The sequence below is a fragment of the Myotis daubentonii genome, chromosome 1 (assembly GCF_963259705.1).
Source record: "Myotis daubentonii chromosome 1, mMyoDau2.1, whole genome shotgun sequence".
Taxonomy (NCBI): domain Eukaryota; kingdom Metazoa; phylum Chordata; class Mammalia; order Chiroptera; family Vespertilionidae; genus Myotis; species Myotis daubentonii.
Window position 1 is genome coordinate 51,754,166 of NC_081840.1, and position 17,965 is coordinate 51,772,130.

Consider the following 17,965-nt stretch of genomic DNA (forward strand, 5'->3'; position numbering starts at 1 on the left):
TGGGACAACCTCAGCAAGACGGAGCATTTCCCTGCAAGCTGTGCTTACCAATTGCAAATCAGATGCCGAATGAACGCTCAGAAAGATCGGGAATTCTTTCCGATTGTTCTCCGCGAGGGATGACCCTTTCTGAACCAGATGAGCAAGAGACTTCACTGCCAGCTGCAAGTGCTTTTACAAGACGTCTACTCCCAGTGGTTTCCTAAAATGCCTGTTGTTACAAGGAAACGACATGTCCCTGTGACCTGTCAGTCATGCTACTAACAGAACCGCCGGGTACGCTTTGCAGCCAGCTCTGAGCCACACAGTAAAGAACACGGGGACACTTTGTGACATACATTTAAAAAAATAAATCCATGCCCATCTCCGGAGAAAAGGCAGGCTCTTACCTAGTCCAAGGCTTTGTCCATGGGCACTTGATTGGATAAAGATGCTCAAAAGCAAGAAAATGGAGACACACAGGGGACTTCCCATTTCTCCTGAATCGCCCGGGGTCGAGGTCTTCGTGCTAATTTCTGAAGCTGAAGAGACCAGATTGACTATTGATACTTTGTTAGGAAAGGCTGCCCGTTAATAATTAACCTTTAGACACATTATCTAGTGTTCAGACATTCCTTGCTACCCCCAACCCCAAATCTAAGTATATTTAATACAAAAAAAAGGTTGATTTACAAAAGTGTTTTTTATCCTGATACATGTTGAAAATAAAACATCTTGCCACGCACTCTTACCTCCTTAGGCCAAGGCCACAGTTCCAAACTAATCAATGTAAGGTTAATGTGTGTGTGGGGAAACCCTCTCAGAGGTCAGGGCGGGTGACGCTTGCCCAAGTTCCCCGACAGGACTGCAAAGGAGTTGCAGGCTCATGGCAGTGATGTTTTAAACTGCAGGTTAAGCCCGAAGGAAAAGCAAAGGGCTCTGCTATGCAGAGAGCTCCCAGAGGATCTGTGTTTGGTTGAGTTGAGCAAACTCGCTGGTGCCTGTGGCCAGAGCTGTGGGGCAATGTTTCTAAAACGGAAAGGGACAGGAAACCTCTAACCTCAGTGTATAAAGAAGCAAAGAGGCCTTCCTGGAGGTCTTTGCTGGGACCCCATGGAGAGATGACCTTGAAGAAACACAATCTTCATTCCTCTGTGTTAATTAATGCGCCAGCGGTGTAGAGGACTAAGAAGTGAGGCCACTAGGTAAAATCAGGCTGGGAAAATGATACTGTGTATGACTCGTATAATATTCCTTGACTCTCTAGTTTTATTTTAACTTTATTCATTTGTTCAACTTTTTTTTTTTTTTTGCATACCTCCTGTATACCAGGCACTATTCTGACATTTGGGATATTCAAGCCAACAAAACAGACCATGATTCCAATCCTTGTGAAGCTGATACACACTTGGGGTTGTAAGAAGTCAAACAATACACAACAGACACAATAAATAAGATGTTTATGTAGAATGCAATAAGAACTATGGAAAAAGAAAAAGTATAGCAGAGTTAAGGGGGTGGGAGAAGGTAGTGATTTTAAATAGAATGGTCAGGGTGAGCCTTGTTTGCAAGTTGAACTTTAAGAAAAAGTTTCAGTGAGCTACCTCTGCAGAAGAGGAGAGCCGAGGCAGCCAGGACAGTCAGTACATTCAGGGCAAAGGCCCTGAGGTAGGAACATGCTTGGTATGTCCCAGGAATAGCAAGGAGACTAGTGGTTAAGGAAATGTCATTAAAAGGACTTTGGCTTTTCCTCTATGAAACATGGGCAACCATTCTGAGGAGAAGCCTGGCATGATTTGTATTATATTTTTAAAAGGTCATTCTGGTTTGCAAGGCTAGAAACAGATTATTAGCAAGGGAGCAAGTGGGCAGATCTGTTAGGCGGCTATTGCCGTGGTCCAGCAAGAGATGATGGTGGCTTGACTCAGCACGGTAGCAGTGGAATGGGGGAGTGGTGGGTGGATGCTGGACATGTGTTGAAGGTAAATGCAGAAGGGTTTCCTGGCCACTGGGATGTGGGATGTGAGAGAATGAGAAAAGTTGAGGATGACTTCAAGGAATCGGGCTTGAGCAATGGGACAATGGGGTTGGTATCAGCTGAGATGGGGAAGGCTGTGAATGGAGCAGGTTTTGGGGGAAGACTAGGAATTCAGTTTTGACCTTGTGGAGTTTGACGTGTCTCTGAGACACCCACATGGGTAGACAGTTAGATAACTTGGTGATCATTGCCCACCCAAAGCTGACAGACAGGATGTCTGAAGCCACCAGCAGGTTTGGACAGATCGGCCCAAGGCCAGAGCCTATCACAGTGCTGTCCTATGGCTGCACCTCCTTCCAGAGGCTGCAGCATGGGGATCACCCACTCAGGTTTCTGCCCTGGCTCCCTAGCTTGCCCTGCCCTACTCTGCCCCCTTAAGCACGATCTGAAGGTTCCATTTTACGTCTATTTCCCAGAACGTTGGAACCTAAAACCAGCTGACTAGGCACGTTGGCTTCTTCTTCCCTGGCCCACCACCATCTCATGTCCTCTGGGTACTGCCAGGACCCCCCACCCTGCTCTGCAGATGAACCTACTAAGACGCAGTGCAACCAAGTACCTCCAAAGATCCTGGGTCTACTGCAGCGGTTCTCAACCTGTGGGTCGCGACCCCTTTGGCTGTCGAATGACCCTTTCACAGGGGTCGCCTAACAACCATCCTGCATATCAGATATTTACATTACGATTCATAACAGTAGCAACATTACAGTTATGAAGTAGCAACGAAAATAATTTTATGGTTGGGTCACAACATGAGGAACTGTATTTAAAGGACCAGAAGGTTGAGAACCACTGGTCTACTGTCTACTAGCTGTGCAAAATGCTATGTAACCTCAATGAGGTCCGTCCCCTCACCTGTAAAATGGGATAACACGAGCTGGAAACAATATTTTGAGATATCAACTTAATATTATTTTTCTCCCATCTCCCCCTTGCTCTCCCTCCCCCTTAAGAAGGGCAAAGTAGAGAGAAGTCTACACATATTTTGTCTTCCCAAAACTTAGAACCTAGGGCAAGGGAATTGAACCAACAAAGGCAAGCAAGTGGCTAACATGTGTTAAAGAAATGTGAAGGAATAAGGAACACTCCCACCTACCTTCCCATCACTAGAAAGAGAGTATCTTGGACTTTGCAAGTGCGAGGGGGAGAGAGAAATTGTCCATGAGGGCAGAGGGACAGTCCTTGCTTCCTAGGGACTCTGCTAGAGGTGGTAAGAACCCAGGGAGGAAATGGCTGTGTGTGCGCTGGCAGCCTGGCAAAAGATGTCCCTGTGCTTGGCATGGGGTGGGAGCAATAGTGAACCTCCGGTGCCAACAGGTCATGTAAATGGGCAGGACCGGCCCCTCAGTGGCCACCAGTGTGGACTGATGACAAAAGATGAGGTGCTCACTCCCAACCAGGCCTGGATAGTGTGTCTGATCCAGAACTACAGCATAGCTGGGTGGGGGTGGGGAGAAGGGATCCAGGAAGGTCTGAAAAATAAGTTTGGACTCATAATTCAGATGGGTTAAAGAAAATAAAGACATTTCTTGCACAGCAGAATTCATGGACTGAGATTCACACCTCTATAAGCACAAGTATGTCCTGAGAACTCGAGATTTGTATGTGATGTGTCCAGCCAAATGCTTGGTTCACAATAGAAGTTCAATAAATTATAGTGCCTTATTTTAGAGTAAATACGCTTAGGAGTCAAGAGTCCAGATTTTGAAATCAGACAGATCTAGGTTCAAATCCCTGACCTATCACTTACTAACTGGGTGACCTAGGGCAGTGGTCGGCAAACTGTGGCTCGCAAGCCACATGTGGCTCTTTGGCCCCTTGAGTGTGGCTCTTCCACAAAATACTGACTTCTGCGCATGGGCCACGAAGTTTCAATCGCACTGTACATGTGTGCCCGCACGTGGTATTTTGTGGAAGAGCCACACTCAAGGGGCCAAAGAACCACATGTGGCTTGCGAGCCGCAGTTTGCCAACCACTGCCCTAGGGCAAGACATTCATGCTCTGAACTTCACTTTTCTCTATCTGTATAACGGGACTAATAATACCTACCTGATCGGAGTAAAGGTGGTAACTTAAAGAGGTAAAGCCCGTAGCAATTCTGGCAAGAAGAAAATAAAAAATGTCAGCTATAATTATTATTTTTATTGTTTTTAATTCACTCTTGGGACCAAGAGGGTGTCCAGGAGGTAGATAACAGGACCACAGTTCAAATTCTAGCAGAAAATGAAAAGGTTAGGAAAACAGAAGGATCTGGACCAGTCATTCAAAAATCTAATTGCACTTTGGAGTCAGAGTCAGCTAATAGTTCAGGAAAAGGGGGAGTTATGGGCCTATTCCAAGAACAACTGAATCAAAACTTCTAAGGGTGGGGCCTGGAGAACCTTCATTGTAAACAAGTCCTCCAAATTGTTCTTAGTTCCCTAAAGTTTGAGAACCATTGCCTCAGAGTGGTGCTTGAGAGGTCTACTGGGCTACAAGAAGAAAATAATAGATCTTTCAGATTTTCCTTATATTATATGTTAGAGCCATTTAGTGTCTCCTCCAAAATTCGTGTGTTTCACCCCCAAGGTGATGGTATTTGGAAGTGGGGACTTTGGGAGGTAAGAAGGTCATGAGGGCAAAGCCCTCATGAATGGTATTAGTGCCCTTAGAAAAGGGACCCCAGAGAGATCCCTTGCTCTGTCCTCCATGGAGGTTACAATGAGAACATGATCATTTATGAGGCCTTCATCAGACATCAAATTGGCTGGTGCCTTGATCTTGGACTTCCCAGCCTGCAGAACTGTGAGCAATACATTTCTGTTGTTTGTAAGCTACACAGTCTATGGTATCCTATCTAATAAAAGAGAAACATGGTAATTAGCATACATCCGCTACCCTTCCTATTGGCTAATCAGTGAGGTATGCAAATTAACTGCCAGCCAAGATGGTGGCCAGCAGCCAGGCAGCTTGAAGCTAACATGAGGCTTGCTTGCTTCATTGACGGAGGAAACCAATGTTCCCCGCCTGCCTTGACGGCCTCTGAGCTGGCAGTTTGAAACATTGTTACAAATATAGAAGCTAAACAAAACCCCAGAAACCTGCTTTCAGCCAGCCGGGATCTCAGAGCTAGAGTTGATACAGTGTTTCGAATGTGGAACCCAAACAAACCAGATACCTGCTTTCAGCAGCAGAGGCCTCAGAGCTGGAGCCAGAGCTAAAGCTGGCCCAGAATAAAAAAAGAAAAAGAAAAAAAGGAGCAGTTGGGAGCTTCAGTCCCAGCCTGAAAACAGTCCTCAGCCCCTCACCCAGACTGGCCAGGCACCCCAGTGGGGACCCCCACCCTGAAGGGTGTGTGACCAGCTGCAAACAGCCATCATCCCCTCACCCAGGCTGGCCAGGCACCCCAGTGGGGACCCCCACCCTGATCCAGGACACCCTTCAGGGCAAACCAGCTGGCCCCCTCCCGTGCACCAGGCCTCTATCCTATATAGTAAAAAGGTAATATGCCTCCCAGCACCGGGATCAGCGGAGCCGTGAGGCCTCCCGGCACCGGGATCAGTGTGACAGGGGGCAGTGCCCAAACCCGAGGGGTCCCAGACTGCAAGAGGGCACAGGCCGGGCTGAGGGACCCCCCCTCCCCCCTGATCGCCCTGCGGCTCTGTGTGTGACAGGGTGAGGCACCCCAACCCACCCCCCCCCACGGGCCCTGCTCTGTGTGTGACGGGGTAGAGCCATAACCTTCCCATTGGCCCTGCCCTGAGTGTGAGAGTGACGGCGCCCCAACCCCCTGATCGGCCCTGCTCTGTGGGTGATAGAGGGCGGCACCCCAACCCTCTGATTGGCCCTGCTCTGTGCGTGACAGGGGGTGGTGCCACAACCTCCCCATTGACCCTGCCTTGAGTGTGACAGGGGGTAGTGCCCCAACCCCCCAATCGGCCCTACCCTGAGCATGACTGAGGGTGGCATCGCAACCTCCCAATCCGCCCTGCTCTGTGCATGACAGAGGCGGCGCCCCAACTCCCCAATCGGCCCTGCTCTGAGCCCGACCAGGGGCTGCACCTAGGGATTGGGCCTGCCCTCTGCCACCAGAGAGCAGGCCTAAGCCAGCAGGTCGTTATCTCCCGAGGGGTCCCAGACTGCAAGAGGGCACAGGCCGGGCTGAGGGACCCCCCCTCCCCCCTGAGTGCACAAATTTTTGTGCACCGGGCCTCTAGTCTTACCTAATAATAGACAAACATGTAAATTAACAGTTCCTCTGCTACACTCACCAGCCAATTAGGAGAGTATGCAAATTAACTCCACAAAGATGGCGGTTAATTTGCATACGTAGGCGTGAAGCAGTGGAGCAAAGACTGAAGGCTCCGGCCGGAGTGAAGGCCTGGGTCCTGGGTGCCGGAGGAAAACCAGTGCCAGCAGCCAGGGGAATGGAAGGCCTATTGCACGAATCTCTTCATGCAATGGGCCTCTAGTTCTAGTATAACAGCACAAACAGACTAAGACATCACCTTGGAAAATTTTGTTTGTGTATTTATAATATATTTGCACTATATAACTTATATATCGTACTATGTAATATCTGAGTGCTATCTGTATATATAAAAGCTTAAGTGACCCTTACGACTGGATGACTGGACAACGAAACAACTGACTGGTAGCTATGACGCACACTGACTACGGGGGGGAAGACGCTCAATGCAGGAGCTGCCCCCTGGTGGTCAGTGTGTTCCCACAGCCAACCTCCCCCAGCCCCTCCCCCTGGCTGGCCCTGATTGGCCCCAACTGGGACTGGGTTAGCTGGCTCCGATCACCAGCCAGTCCGAGGGACCCCACCCAAGCATGAATTCATGCACAGGGCCTCTAGTATAGTTTATAAGCAAATAAACATCCATATATTTGGGAAGGGGCACTCAAAATATTTTTTAAAAAACTGATACAGGCTCTCCATTAAAAGGGTGTGAAGGTTCTGCCATAGAGGAATAGCGTGGCCCCCAGGCCTTCAAGACCTGATTCCATCAATTCTTTGGAACAGCCTTTGAATCCATTAGTGAGCTCTTTAGTCATTTCCACACGCAAGAAGTCCCAGTGGTTTATGGAGGACCTTTCATTTTTCATGAGCTGGAAAGGAGGCAGGCCTGAGTCCCAGGGCGGCTGGAGCATGTAGTAGCGTTCTCAGCGCTGCCCGTGGTAGTACAGCCCAGTGGTTTCTCTCGTCTGCACTCCTCAGTCTAAAATAATGATGGTATTATAGTTAGAGCCTTAAAAACTGTCCCATTTTTGTTCTTTCTTAATTTGAAGAGCTTCTTAAAGAAATAGAGATTTTCAGAGACTGGCATTTGATGACCTGAATGTAGCCTTTCCTTTTAGTGTAATGGTGATAAGAAAGTTAATCAGGAGAAGAGCAATCAATATTTTACAGAGGTATCGAGAGCAAGTCCCAGAAGGGAGAAGCCAGGTGATCAAGGTGAAGGTCACTGATGAGAGAGACAGGGTTTTATATTCAGGACCAGATTTGTTTGTGTTCGTCTTCAGAAACTGGGGATACCTGAGAAGGGCAGCCCCATGTGGGGTTCTAAGAAAAGAATAATCAAAACAATAACTTTTGGATGGGTATTATCATTTCCCCAATTTTACAGCTGAGACTTCAGAGATGAAAAACTGAGACAAAACCCATATCTTACTAGTAAAAGGCTGAGAGGAGGGAAATCAGGGCCATCTGAGTGAGCCCAGGGTCAGTTTCCCTAACCACACACCCTTCATCTGCTTTCCCGGGACTGCACCCTCTTCCTCTTGAAAGATAAAATTTGTCAAGTTTTCAGGATCATTGTCACTAGACAATGACGACTCTTTCTTATTCCTGCTTGGGGCAACACTGCCACTAGGAAAATGACCAAGTTTCTATTGCGAGGCCAATCGATCTGTGTGGACATTCTTGCACCATGTGTGGATATGGCAAAACAAGTCGGGAGTCTTCCTCAGTTTGAGTTGGCTTCTACCATGCCCTCATTCGGAAAGGGGTTGGCCTGGAGTTTAACCTTTTTCTTATCAATTTTTTTAAAGAACAGTACACAAATGAAAGGGGAAAACAAGGTTGACGATGATGTTTTAGACTGAAAGAATGAAGTAGTTCAAGCATTTAAGCATTTCAAGATCATCATGCCGCATCAGTTAACCTTTGCAGGTTGTCCTTATCAGCTCGCCTCTGACTCACTGTGTGAACTTGGGTGAATTGTGTAACCTCTCCCTGCGTCAGTTTTCTTTTCTGTAGAAGGAAAGGGCTTATACAACTCCTGGCACAATCAAAGTTCATTTGGTTTTTGTAACGAACAAATTAGGAATTATTTCTTCCATTTTACAGGTGAGAAAACTGAGGCTTGGAGAGTCTCTGCCCAAGGTCACATGTTTAATCCACGTAGACTGGATAGAAGGACTTTGAGGTCCCTGTAAGCAGTATTGTTCTCTCGTCCCCCAAGTTTAAAGTAAAGAGCTGAGTACCTATGGAGCAAAGAGCTGAGATCTCTTCCTACACTTACTTTTATGTTTTCTGCTCTGTCCTGGCCCATTTACATTTCCCATTCGAATTTCAGCTGCTGGTTTGTGCAACAATTAAAAGCACCAAACCAACCAACCACCACCACCACCAACAAAACCCCCCACAGAAACTAGAGCGTTCTTTTTTTGTGACTAGATACTCTGGAGCCAATAATGCATTTTATGACTTTAGTAGTCCCCGTAGAATGGAAGACTTTTTTTCTGTGCATTATGGTTGGAAGCAAAAAGGAAATAAAGATTTAAGTTGGTTTTGAACAGCCAGATCGAACATTGCTAGATCCTTAAAGTTTTTAAAGAGTTTTCTCTTCTATAAGAAAGAGGGTGGGCATAGACTAGATTCTTTGCTCACATCACCCAGCTGCTTGCGGTGTGGGTTAGCTTGTCGAGAGGTGATCATGCTAGGGTCCTCAGAGAGACCAATCAAGACAAACTGAATGGGCTGATTGCAGCAAACCAGAGGCACAGTTTGGGCAGGTGAGCTCTCTTGCTGGGTCCCAGTGCTTCTGACTATGAGATACCCAAGGCCCAGCCTTCATCCTGGGTATCAGGCAGGGCGGGGCATGGCTGGGATGGGAAGGGCCCAAGCCTCTCTAGAGCAGCTGCTCTTGACACCATGTCTCATCACTCATCTCACGGAAGCTTTCTGGGGTGAGCAAATGCAGTCCTTGGGTGCAGGAAATCAGGAATAGTTCTCAGGGACCTGCTTCAAGGGCTGCTGCTGACTCATCATTTTTCCACGGACAGAATATCTTGCTGACGTGGTTACTCATTGATTCCTAGGCAGGCCTAGAAGTCAGGGGCCTACAGTTCAGGGGCAAACTTCCGAAGATGCCACGCTCTCTCCGTGATCTCACTGAAACCTCAGGAGCAATCCTGTGGAGGCAGGACAGAAAACAGTTCAGGAAGCTCTCCACAAGTGAAATGAGAAGTAGGAAAGGACATCACAGGCCCCGAAGCCGCTAGGTGCTCTCCCCCGAACCCCCACCTCCACGCATGCTCAAAGGGAAACCGTTTATGGCAGGAAATTCTTTTGGTGGTTGCAGAAGGCAACAATGAGAACTGGCTAAAACCAGGTCGATCCAAGATGGAGGAAAGATTGACGGGAAAACGACCCCCAAGCTCATTGTACTCTCATTATAATGAAAACTGACACCACAGGTAGAAGGGGACCGAGGGGGATGGACCGTGTTAGAAACAAGACCCCCTCTCAACCAGAAGGCGGACACAGGATTTTGGTGCCACAAAATTCAGGAACAACCAGCCTTGGAAACATAAAATCCAAAGAACTGACTGATCTGGTCACAGCTCACTCTCAAGTTCACCCGCGTCCACTCGGACGTGTACTTTCACTTCTTGCACAGCAGACCCCTGTGAGACTTGCAACTAGGGGAGCAGCAGGTGGGGGCAGGCAGTTCCGGGCTTGCCCCCTGATCATGTCTCCAGGAACCCATGTCCTGGCCTCTTTCTTTCTCTACCTAAATAAAACTTGCTTTCGAACTCACTCAAACTTGCTCTTGAATTCTTTCCCTACGCGAATCAACAGCCTAGAGGTCCTGACCATACGGGGCCAGTGATACTGTGAATCAGGTGTGATTATTCCCTATGTACAGAGAAGAAAACTGAGGCTTAGGGAGGGTACTGAGTTGCTCAAATCCATACTCTAGTAAGGGGTGAGATGGGATTTGAATTATGTGTGTCTAACTCCAAAGCCCACACAATAAAAAGTAGCCGTGCCGAGGAAGGTACGAATTGGCTGCGAGGTCTTCATGTGTCTAACATTAAAAAAATGCAATTGTGTTGTGCGCTTGCACTGCAGATCATGACATAGGTCATGGGTTTACCACTATTATTTTCAAAACAAACGTTCTGAAGCCCTTTCTCAGCTATTTGATGGCGATAACTCGGAACAGCCCATGAGATATAGCAGCAGATAGGCATCCTGGAGATGTTATGGCAGAATAGATTTATCTCGTTTATATGCAGATTAATTTCCCCCCATCAACAGTAACAAAGACCAGCCCAGATGAGGGCACGGAGCCTTTCCCCATGAAGCTTTGACAGGAAAATGTCAGGGTGAGACTTTGCTATGAAAGACCTAACTTACACACCATATCAGTCACCCAGTTACTCTTGAAACCATTTGGGTTAGAACATGTCCAGGGTCCTCCAGGAAGCAACACTGAGATATTTTGATATGCTTTGATAATTCTGTTAAGAGATCATTATTCTTTAAAAGGTCAAATCATAACTCTCATGTAGATATGAAAATAAACATGTGGTTATTTATTTAACTCAATAAAGAAGCTGGTAATGGAATGATAGCCAGTTCCAAGGAAAAGCCAGAAACCGCCACAAATGTATACCGATAAAGGAATGCTGAAATGAATGTGCAGATGAAAACAAAAATACCTTCTTGCACAGGGAGGGAGGGAAGTCAACCCAACTTCGCAGTTCAGGACAGAATTTGCATGTTACCTTGCTACTAGTTACCTGCAACGTAACTAAGGTACCTACAGAGCTACAAAATGCCTCCAGGACAATGGACACTAGAATCAGATAACTCAGGAGGCTGTGCTGGGTGGCATAATGCTAGTGTTCCAATGACGCACAGAATTTCCCCGCTAATTCCTATTGTTAAGAAATGATAGAGGAAAGTACCAGCTACAGAATGCTGAAGGTAACAGGGCAGGTTCCTCCCAGGGGAAGGGCTGCCTCTTTTTGTGTCTCCTGAGTGGAGGCTTTGTGATAACGGAGCTGGATTTGCAGCGTGGCCCTGTTAGTGGGCAAACCATTTAAAATCTCTGTGCCTCGGGTTCCTCACTCTAAAAAGGGGGTTGGGGGAAGAATAAGTGAGAAAATCCATGAGTTGTGCTTAGCACATCACCTCAGCTGTTATAATTTTTTTGATTACGGGTTTTTTGTTGTTGTGCTTTCTACTTCTCCTACCTTTACACGTTCCTCCCCTTCCTTTTTCTCTTCCCACCTCACTGGCTGTGATACAGAGCAGGAGGACTCTTTATGGCAATGGGGCTCAGGGCGGGCTGCCCCGAATGTGCTGCTGTGGCATGTGGATTATTTGGAGCTGAAGACAATCAAGGCCCGATAGACGTACCAAGAGACTTTTACCCCTCCCCCTTCACTGCCTAAAGGAATTTAGATAAGGACCCTGGGCCAGAAGGAGAGCTGTCACCAGAGGCACATTTTTACATCCGAAGGACTTATCTGGCCCTGGCTGGGTGGTCCAGTTGGTTGGGGAATGGTCCCGGGCCTCAAAGGGTTGCGGGTTTGATTCTGGTCAGGGCATATACCTGGGTAGCAAGTTTGATCCCTGGTCGGGGACTCCCACAGGAGGCGACCGACTGATGTTTCTCTCTCTCTTCCTTCCCTTCCTCTCCCCAAAATAAATAAAAACCTATCCTCCGGTGAGGATTTTTTAAAGGACTTATCTGCGTGCATGGCAAGCATCTGCTTACTAAACATTTGCTCTTCCCATCTCCCTGGGACTCGTTGTCCTCCCCTTGGAAGTCGCAGACCCTGCCCCTCTTTTTTTTTTTTAAATATATTTTATTGATTTTTTTTTTTTTTTACAGAGAGAAAGGGAGAGGGATAGAGAGTTAGAAACATCGATGAGAAAGAAACATCGATCAGCTGCCTCCTGCACACTCCCTACTGGGGATGTGCCCGCAACCAAGGTACATGCCCTTGACCGGAATCGAACCTGGGACCCTTGAGTCTGCAGGCTGACGCTCTATCCATTGAGCCAAACTGGTCAGGGCGACCCTGCCCCTCTTACTCAGGATGGCACAGAAGCCTCCGCTGACCGACCGACTGAGAGCCTCTCAGGTCTTCGTGGTGGGGCTCCTGTCCATACGAAATTAAATTTGTTTTTCTCCTGTTAGTCCGTCTTATGTCAATTTAATCATTAGGCCAGCTAAAGGACCTAGAAAGGGAAACGTTTTCCTTCCCTACAATAGTGCTTTTGGAAAAAAAACCCAAACTATATATAGCATCTATGTTTCTTGTTCTTGACTTTGAAATTAACTGTATAAATTGCGACATAGTCCTTTTCATTTAAAAATAAAGCACCCCCTGACCCAAATATTTGCTTTCTTTTTGTTGTTCTTGTTGTTGTGTTGTGTGTTTCTGAGTAATTCCCACTATCCGCCTTGGGCCCGCTAATCCTGAATGTAAAAGGTGGTTCCTTTTCTCAGGTTCACGGCCTGAGAAAATCGTGGGTGGGAAAGGCTCTCAGAGGGGCTCCTTACAGGGGGCGGCCTGGCAAGGTGACCGCTAGAGTCAGGACCAGGAACTTGGTCGTGAGCCTCTCCCCAGCCTGACACTCCCCAGACCCCAGGGGCCGTGTTCAAGGGCCAGCGAGCCCGTGTGTGCCTGGCGGGCCGTGTGCACCGAGCACCAGAGAGAAGGGTCCGCGCTACCCTGCCGACGGTGCGTGGTGCACACCTGCTTTCAGGAAGTGTGCTTTTCCCCTTTGGGTCTGGTGGAAGGGGGATCTCTTTAACCGCAAAGAGGAATTCCTGCACGGATCAGGGTCAGGATGCCTGCATGGATTCCCCTGTCAGCCCCAAGTTCGGGTCTCATGCCTTGAGGTGAACCCCACGGGTTCTGGAGCAGCCTGCTTGTGTTCTGCTGGGGAGGAGCCAGCGTGTGCTCTGCTGGAGCCAGCTTTACTCACCTCCAGGCCAAGCTCAGGCAGAGGAGGACGAAAACACTGCCCTGTCTGGGCTTCCTTTAAATTTATGGCCACTGGAGTGATGCCCTGGAGAGAGCCATTTGTTTCTGCCTAGCTCCACTCCCGGCGCCTAATCTGGCTGCCAGGCGACCGGAGGACTCTTGGGAGAGCGAATGTCCCTTTGCTGCCTTAGGAAACAGCAGTGATTAGGTCTCCGAGGTCGGGTGGTGTGTCATTGGGCTCTTGCAGCTGGGAGGAGGAGACAATCAGATTTACAGAGGGCTCCCTGCCTCCAGAGGCTCTGCTATCGCATCATCTCGCTCGGGCAAAACTGCTTGTCTTAGCTCTTGATAAAAAAGTAACTTCCCTTGTCCATTTTTCAGTTAATGTGTAAACAAGGAAGGAAAGGGTAGGCTGTTAATGTGTGTAGCGCAGGGATTCTCAACCTGTGGGTTGCGACCACTTTCGGGGTCGAACGACCCTTTCACAGGGGTCACCTAAGACCATCGGAAAACACATATATAATTACATATTGTTTTTGTGATTAATCACTATGCTTTAATTATCTTCAATTTGTAACTATGAAAATACATCCTGCATATCAGATATTTACATTATGATTCATAACAGTAGCGTAATTACAGTTATGAAGTAGCAACGAAAATAATTTTACGGTTGGGGGTCACCACAACATGAGGAACTGTATTAAAGGGTCGCAGCATTAGGAAGGTTGAGAACCACTGGCTTAGAGGTTCAGATGTGCCTAAGGCAGAGCTGGGCTCACACCCGTATCTTTGGTCCTCAAATCCATGCCTTTCTCTGTGGCACCAAGTTTGGCCAAGCTTGGGTCTCGCTATACCAGTGGTTCTCAACCTTGGCTGCACATTAGAATCACCTGGGAATCTTGTTAAAATCCTGATTTCTGGGCCTCATCCTCCAGATATTCTGTTTCTTTGTTACTAATGTTGTGGCCCCACCCCATAACAAAGAAACAGAATTTCCGGAGGATGAGGCCCAGAAATCAGGATTTTAAAAAGATTCCCAGGTGATTCTAATGTGCAGCCAAAGTTGAGAACCACTGCCTTAGATGTTGGAGGTGGCAGGGAGGGAGGTGGGGAGGGGGACAAGGGCAACTGAGATCTAGGGGCCTGCAGGTGAGCTGAGGGCCACAGCAATTAGGGAATTTCTGGGGGCCTCACAAGTACTCCCTAGCAGATAAAGCCTGGGATGTTTGGTTAACGTAGGAATTAATTTTATGGAATTAAATTAATTAGGAATTAATTAATTAGGAATTAAGCTCACTTTAGACGTCTCTCGGACTCTCTTTGCTGGCCCCTCTTGTCTTCATTGCTGCTTTGACTGAGTTCAGAGCCCTGGAATTGCCCTCAAGACCCTCCTCACCCCTGACCCCAGGACAATCTCTGTCTGCTCTGCTTTCTCCCTGGGAACTCACAAGGAGAGCGGTCTGGGTGTAGAGGTGAACTCTTCCAAACAGTGAAAGCGGATGGAAAAGAGAAGGTGTCCAAGGGCTGAGCCCTGGGAAGTCCGGCATTTAGAGGTCAAGGAGATGAGGAGGACCATTCTGCTTTGGCCAAATTATTCCTTTTTTTTTAAATATATATTTTTTATTTATTTCAGAGAATAAGGGAGATAGAAACATCAATGATGAGAAAGAATCATTAATTGGCTGCCTCCTGCACGCCCCCCATGTGCCCTTGGCCAGAATTGAACCTGGGACTCTTCAGTCCGCAGGCCAACACTCCATCCACTGAGCCAAACCTGCGAGGGCCCAAATTATTTCTTAAGCATAAATTCAATGAATTCAGCAATGTAGCAGGATACAAAATTAATGCCAAGAAATCTATGGCATTTCTATACACCAATAGTGAACTTACAGAAAGAGAGACTAAGAAAGCAATTCCATTTACCATCGCACCAAAAAAATTAAAATACCTAGGAATAAACTTAACTAAAGAGGTAAAAGACCTCTACTCAGAAAACTACAGGACATTGAAAAAAGAGATAGAGGAAGACATAAACAGATGGAAGAACATACCATGTTCATGGATTGGTAGAATCAACATCATTAAAATGTCCATATTACCCAAAGCAATCTATAAATTCAACGCACTTCCCATTAAAATACCAATGGCATATTTCACAGACCTAGAACAAACTCTCCAAAAATTCATCTGGAATAAAAAAAAGGACCCCGAATAGCTGCAGTGATCCTGAGAAAGAAGAACAAAGTAGGTGGGATCTCAATACCAGATATCAAGCTGTATTACAAAGCTACTGTTCTCAAAACTGCCTGGTCCTGGCACAAGAACAGACATATAGACCAATGGGATAGAATAGAGAACCCAGAAATCAACCCGAACCACTATGCTCAATTAATATTTGACAAAGGAGGCAAGAGCATACAATGGAGCCAAGACAGTCTCTTCAATAAATGGTGTTGGGAAAATTGGACAGATACATGCAAAAAAATGAAACTAGACCACCAACTTACACCATACACAAAAATTAACTCAAAATGGATAAAGGACTTAAATGTATGACGGGAAACCATAAAAATACTAGAGGAATCCAAAGGCAACAAAATCTCAGACACATGCGGAAGCAATTTCTTCACCGATACAGCTCCTAGGGCATTGGAAACTAAAGAGAAAATAAACAAATGGGACTGCATCAAAATAAAAAGCTTCTGCACAGCAAAAGAAACTATCAACAAAACAACAAGAAAGCCCATTGCATGGGAGAACATAGTTGCCAGTGTTATCACCGATAAGGGTTTAATCTCCAACATTTATAGGGAACGCTTACAACTTAATAAAAGGAAGATAAACAATCCAATCAAAAAATGGACAAAGGATCTAAATAGACACCTTTCAAAAGAGGACAATCAGAAAGCCAAGAGACATGAAAACATGCTCAAAGTCACTAATCATCCAAGAGATGCAAATCAAAACAACGAGATATCATCTCACACCTGTCAGAATGGCTATCATCAACAAATCAACAAACGACAAGTGCTGGAGAGGATGTGGAGAAAAAGGAACACTCGTGCACTGCTGGTGGGAATGCAGACTGGTGCAGCCACTATGGAAGACAGTATGGAGTTTCCTCACAAGTTAAAAGTGGAACTCCCATTTGACCCAGTGATCCCACTTCTAGGAATATATCCCAAGAAACCAGAAAGACCAATCAGAAAGAATATATGCATCCCTATGTTCATAGAAGCACAATTTACCATAGCTAAGATCTGGAAACAGCCTAAGTGCCCATCAGCAGATGAATGGATTAGAAAACTGTGGTACATCTACACAATGGAATACTATGCTGCTGTAAAAAAGAAGGAATTCTTACCATTTGCAACAGCATGGATGGAACTGGAGAGCATTATGCTAAATGAAATAAGCCAGTCAATGAAGGAAAAACACCACATGATCTCACTCATTTATGGATAATTAAGACCATTATAAACTGATGAGCAAAAATAGATACAGAGACAGAGCAGCATTGAACAGACTGTCAAACTACAGTGGGAAGCCCGGGAAGGGTTGGGGGGGGGGCGGTAAGAGATCAACCGAAGGACTTGTATGCATGCATATAAGCATAACCAATGGACACAAGACACTGGGGGGTAAGGGAGGCTGGGGGAATGGCAAGGGGGGGGGGAAGGAGACATATGTAATACTCTTTGTAATACTTTAAGCAATAAAACAAAATTAAAAAAATTCTTATTGGTAACTTTTCTGCCTGAAGGGTGGGAGCAATATGGTTGTAAATGAATGTGTGAGTCAATTTCTGGGCAGCTTCCCCCACACTGGATGCTAGCATTCAACTTTTTTGGGTTCTGTTAGAATATGTAAATTGTCACCTTCAGATTGCTCTCATTTGCATGTCTTTGATTGTTAGAGAGAATGAACATTCCCCACTCTGTCTACTGATTGTATTTCCCTTATGGGAACGGTTCTGTCTCTTACCTATTTATCGTTTGGAATCTTGACATTGATTTTACAAATTTGAATTAGTTATTTATGATAGATCTTAATTCTTTATGCTGTTTGATAGAAATATTTCCCCCTCTTTAAAAATTCTTTAGTAGTGCTAATTTTTATAGTGTAATCACTTAATTGTTTCAAAGCTAATAGAAAGCTAAAATTCCCTGAGAGGTGATAAACACTTTAATTTTTTGTCAGTTCTTCCATAATTAGATTTCATATTTAAACCTTTAATCAACCAAAGTTAAGTTTGGTGAGTATTTTATTTTTAATAACTTTTTATATTATAAAATCAATAACTTTATTATAAAAAATAAGAAAATGAAGAGTAGAAAACCACTACATTATTAACCAATGTTACCTCAATAAATTTCATTTAAAAAAACCTGATGAAGAATATATATAATTTCACCATCCATACATAGCCACTGTTGACATTTTGATGAATACCCTCCAAATTATTTTTCCTATGTATTTATTTTAAAAAATACAACTGTGCACATGCTACACAAACTCCTTAATAACCTGTCTTAATATATTAATGACATATTTCAGTGGCATTAAATATTCTTTTAAAATATTATTTAAAATAACTATAGAGTATTCTGTTTATAGATGTACCATAATTAACTTAATTCCCTAATTTTTAATTAACTTTAATGGATTTAAGATATCACTATTATGAATGATGCTGCTATGAACATACTTAAGCATAAATC

The 17,965-nt window shown here is 45.6% G+C and overlaps 1 protein-coding gene across 2 annotated transcripts in view; it reads right to left on the reverse strand.

The window, feature by feature from the left end:
• Nucleotides 1-17,965, reverse strand: part of LIPC (lipase C, hepatic type) — a 152,551-nt gene that overhangs the window by 125,611 nt on the left and 8,975 nt on the right. The window contains exons 1-2 of one of the 2 annotated variants that reach the window (XM_059699932.1): nucleotides 732-750; nucleotides 390-521 (exon numbers count right to left, since the gene is read on the reverse strand). In XM_059699932.1, coding sequence (XP_059555915.1) covers nucleotides 390-474 — 85 coding nt within the window. In that variant the 5' untranslated portion in view covers nucleotides 475-521; nucleotides 732-750. Of the gene's footprint in view, nucleotides 1-389; nucleotides 522-731; nucleotides 751-17,965 lie in introns of those variants that run through there. The other variant, XM_059699924.1, reaches the window with a different exon arrangement.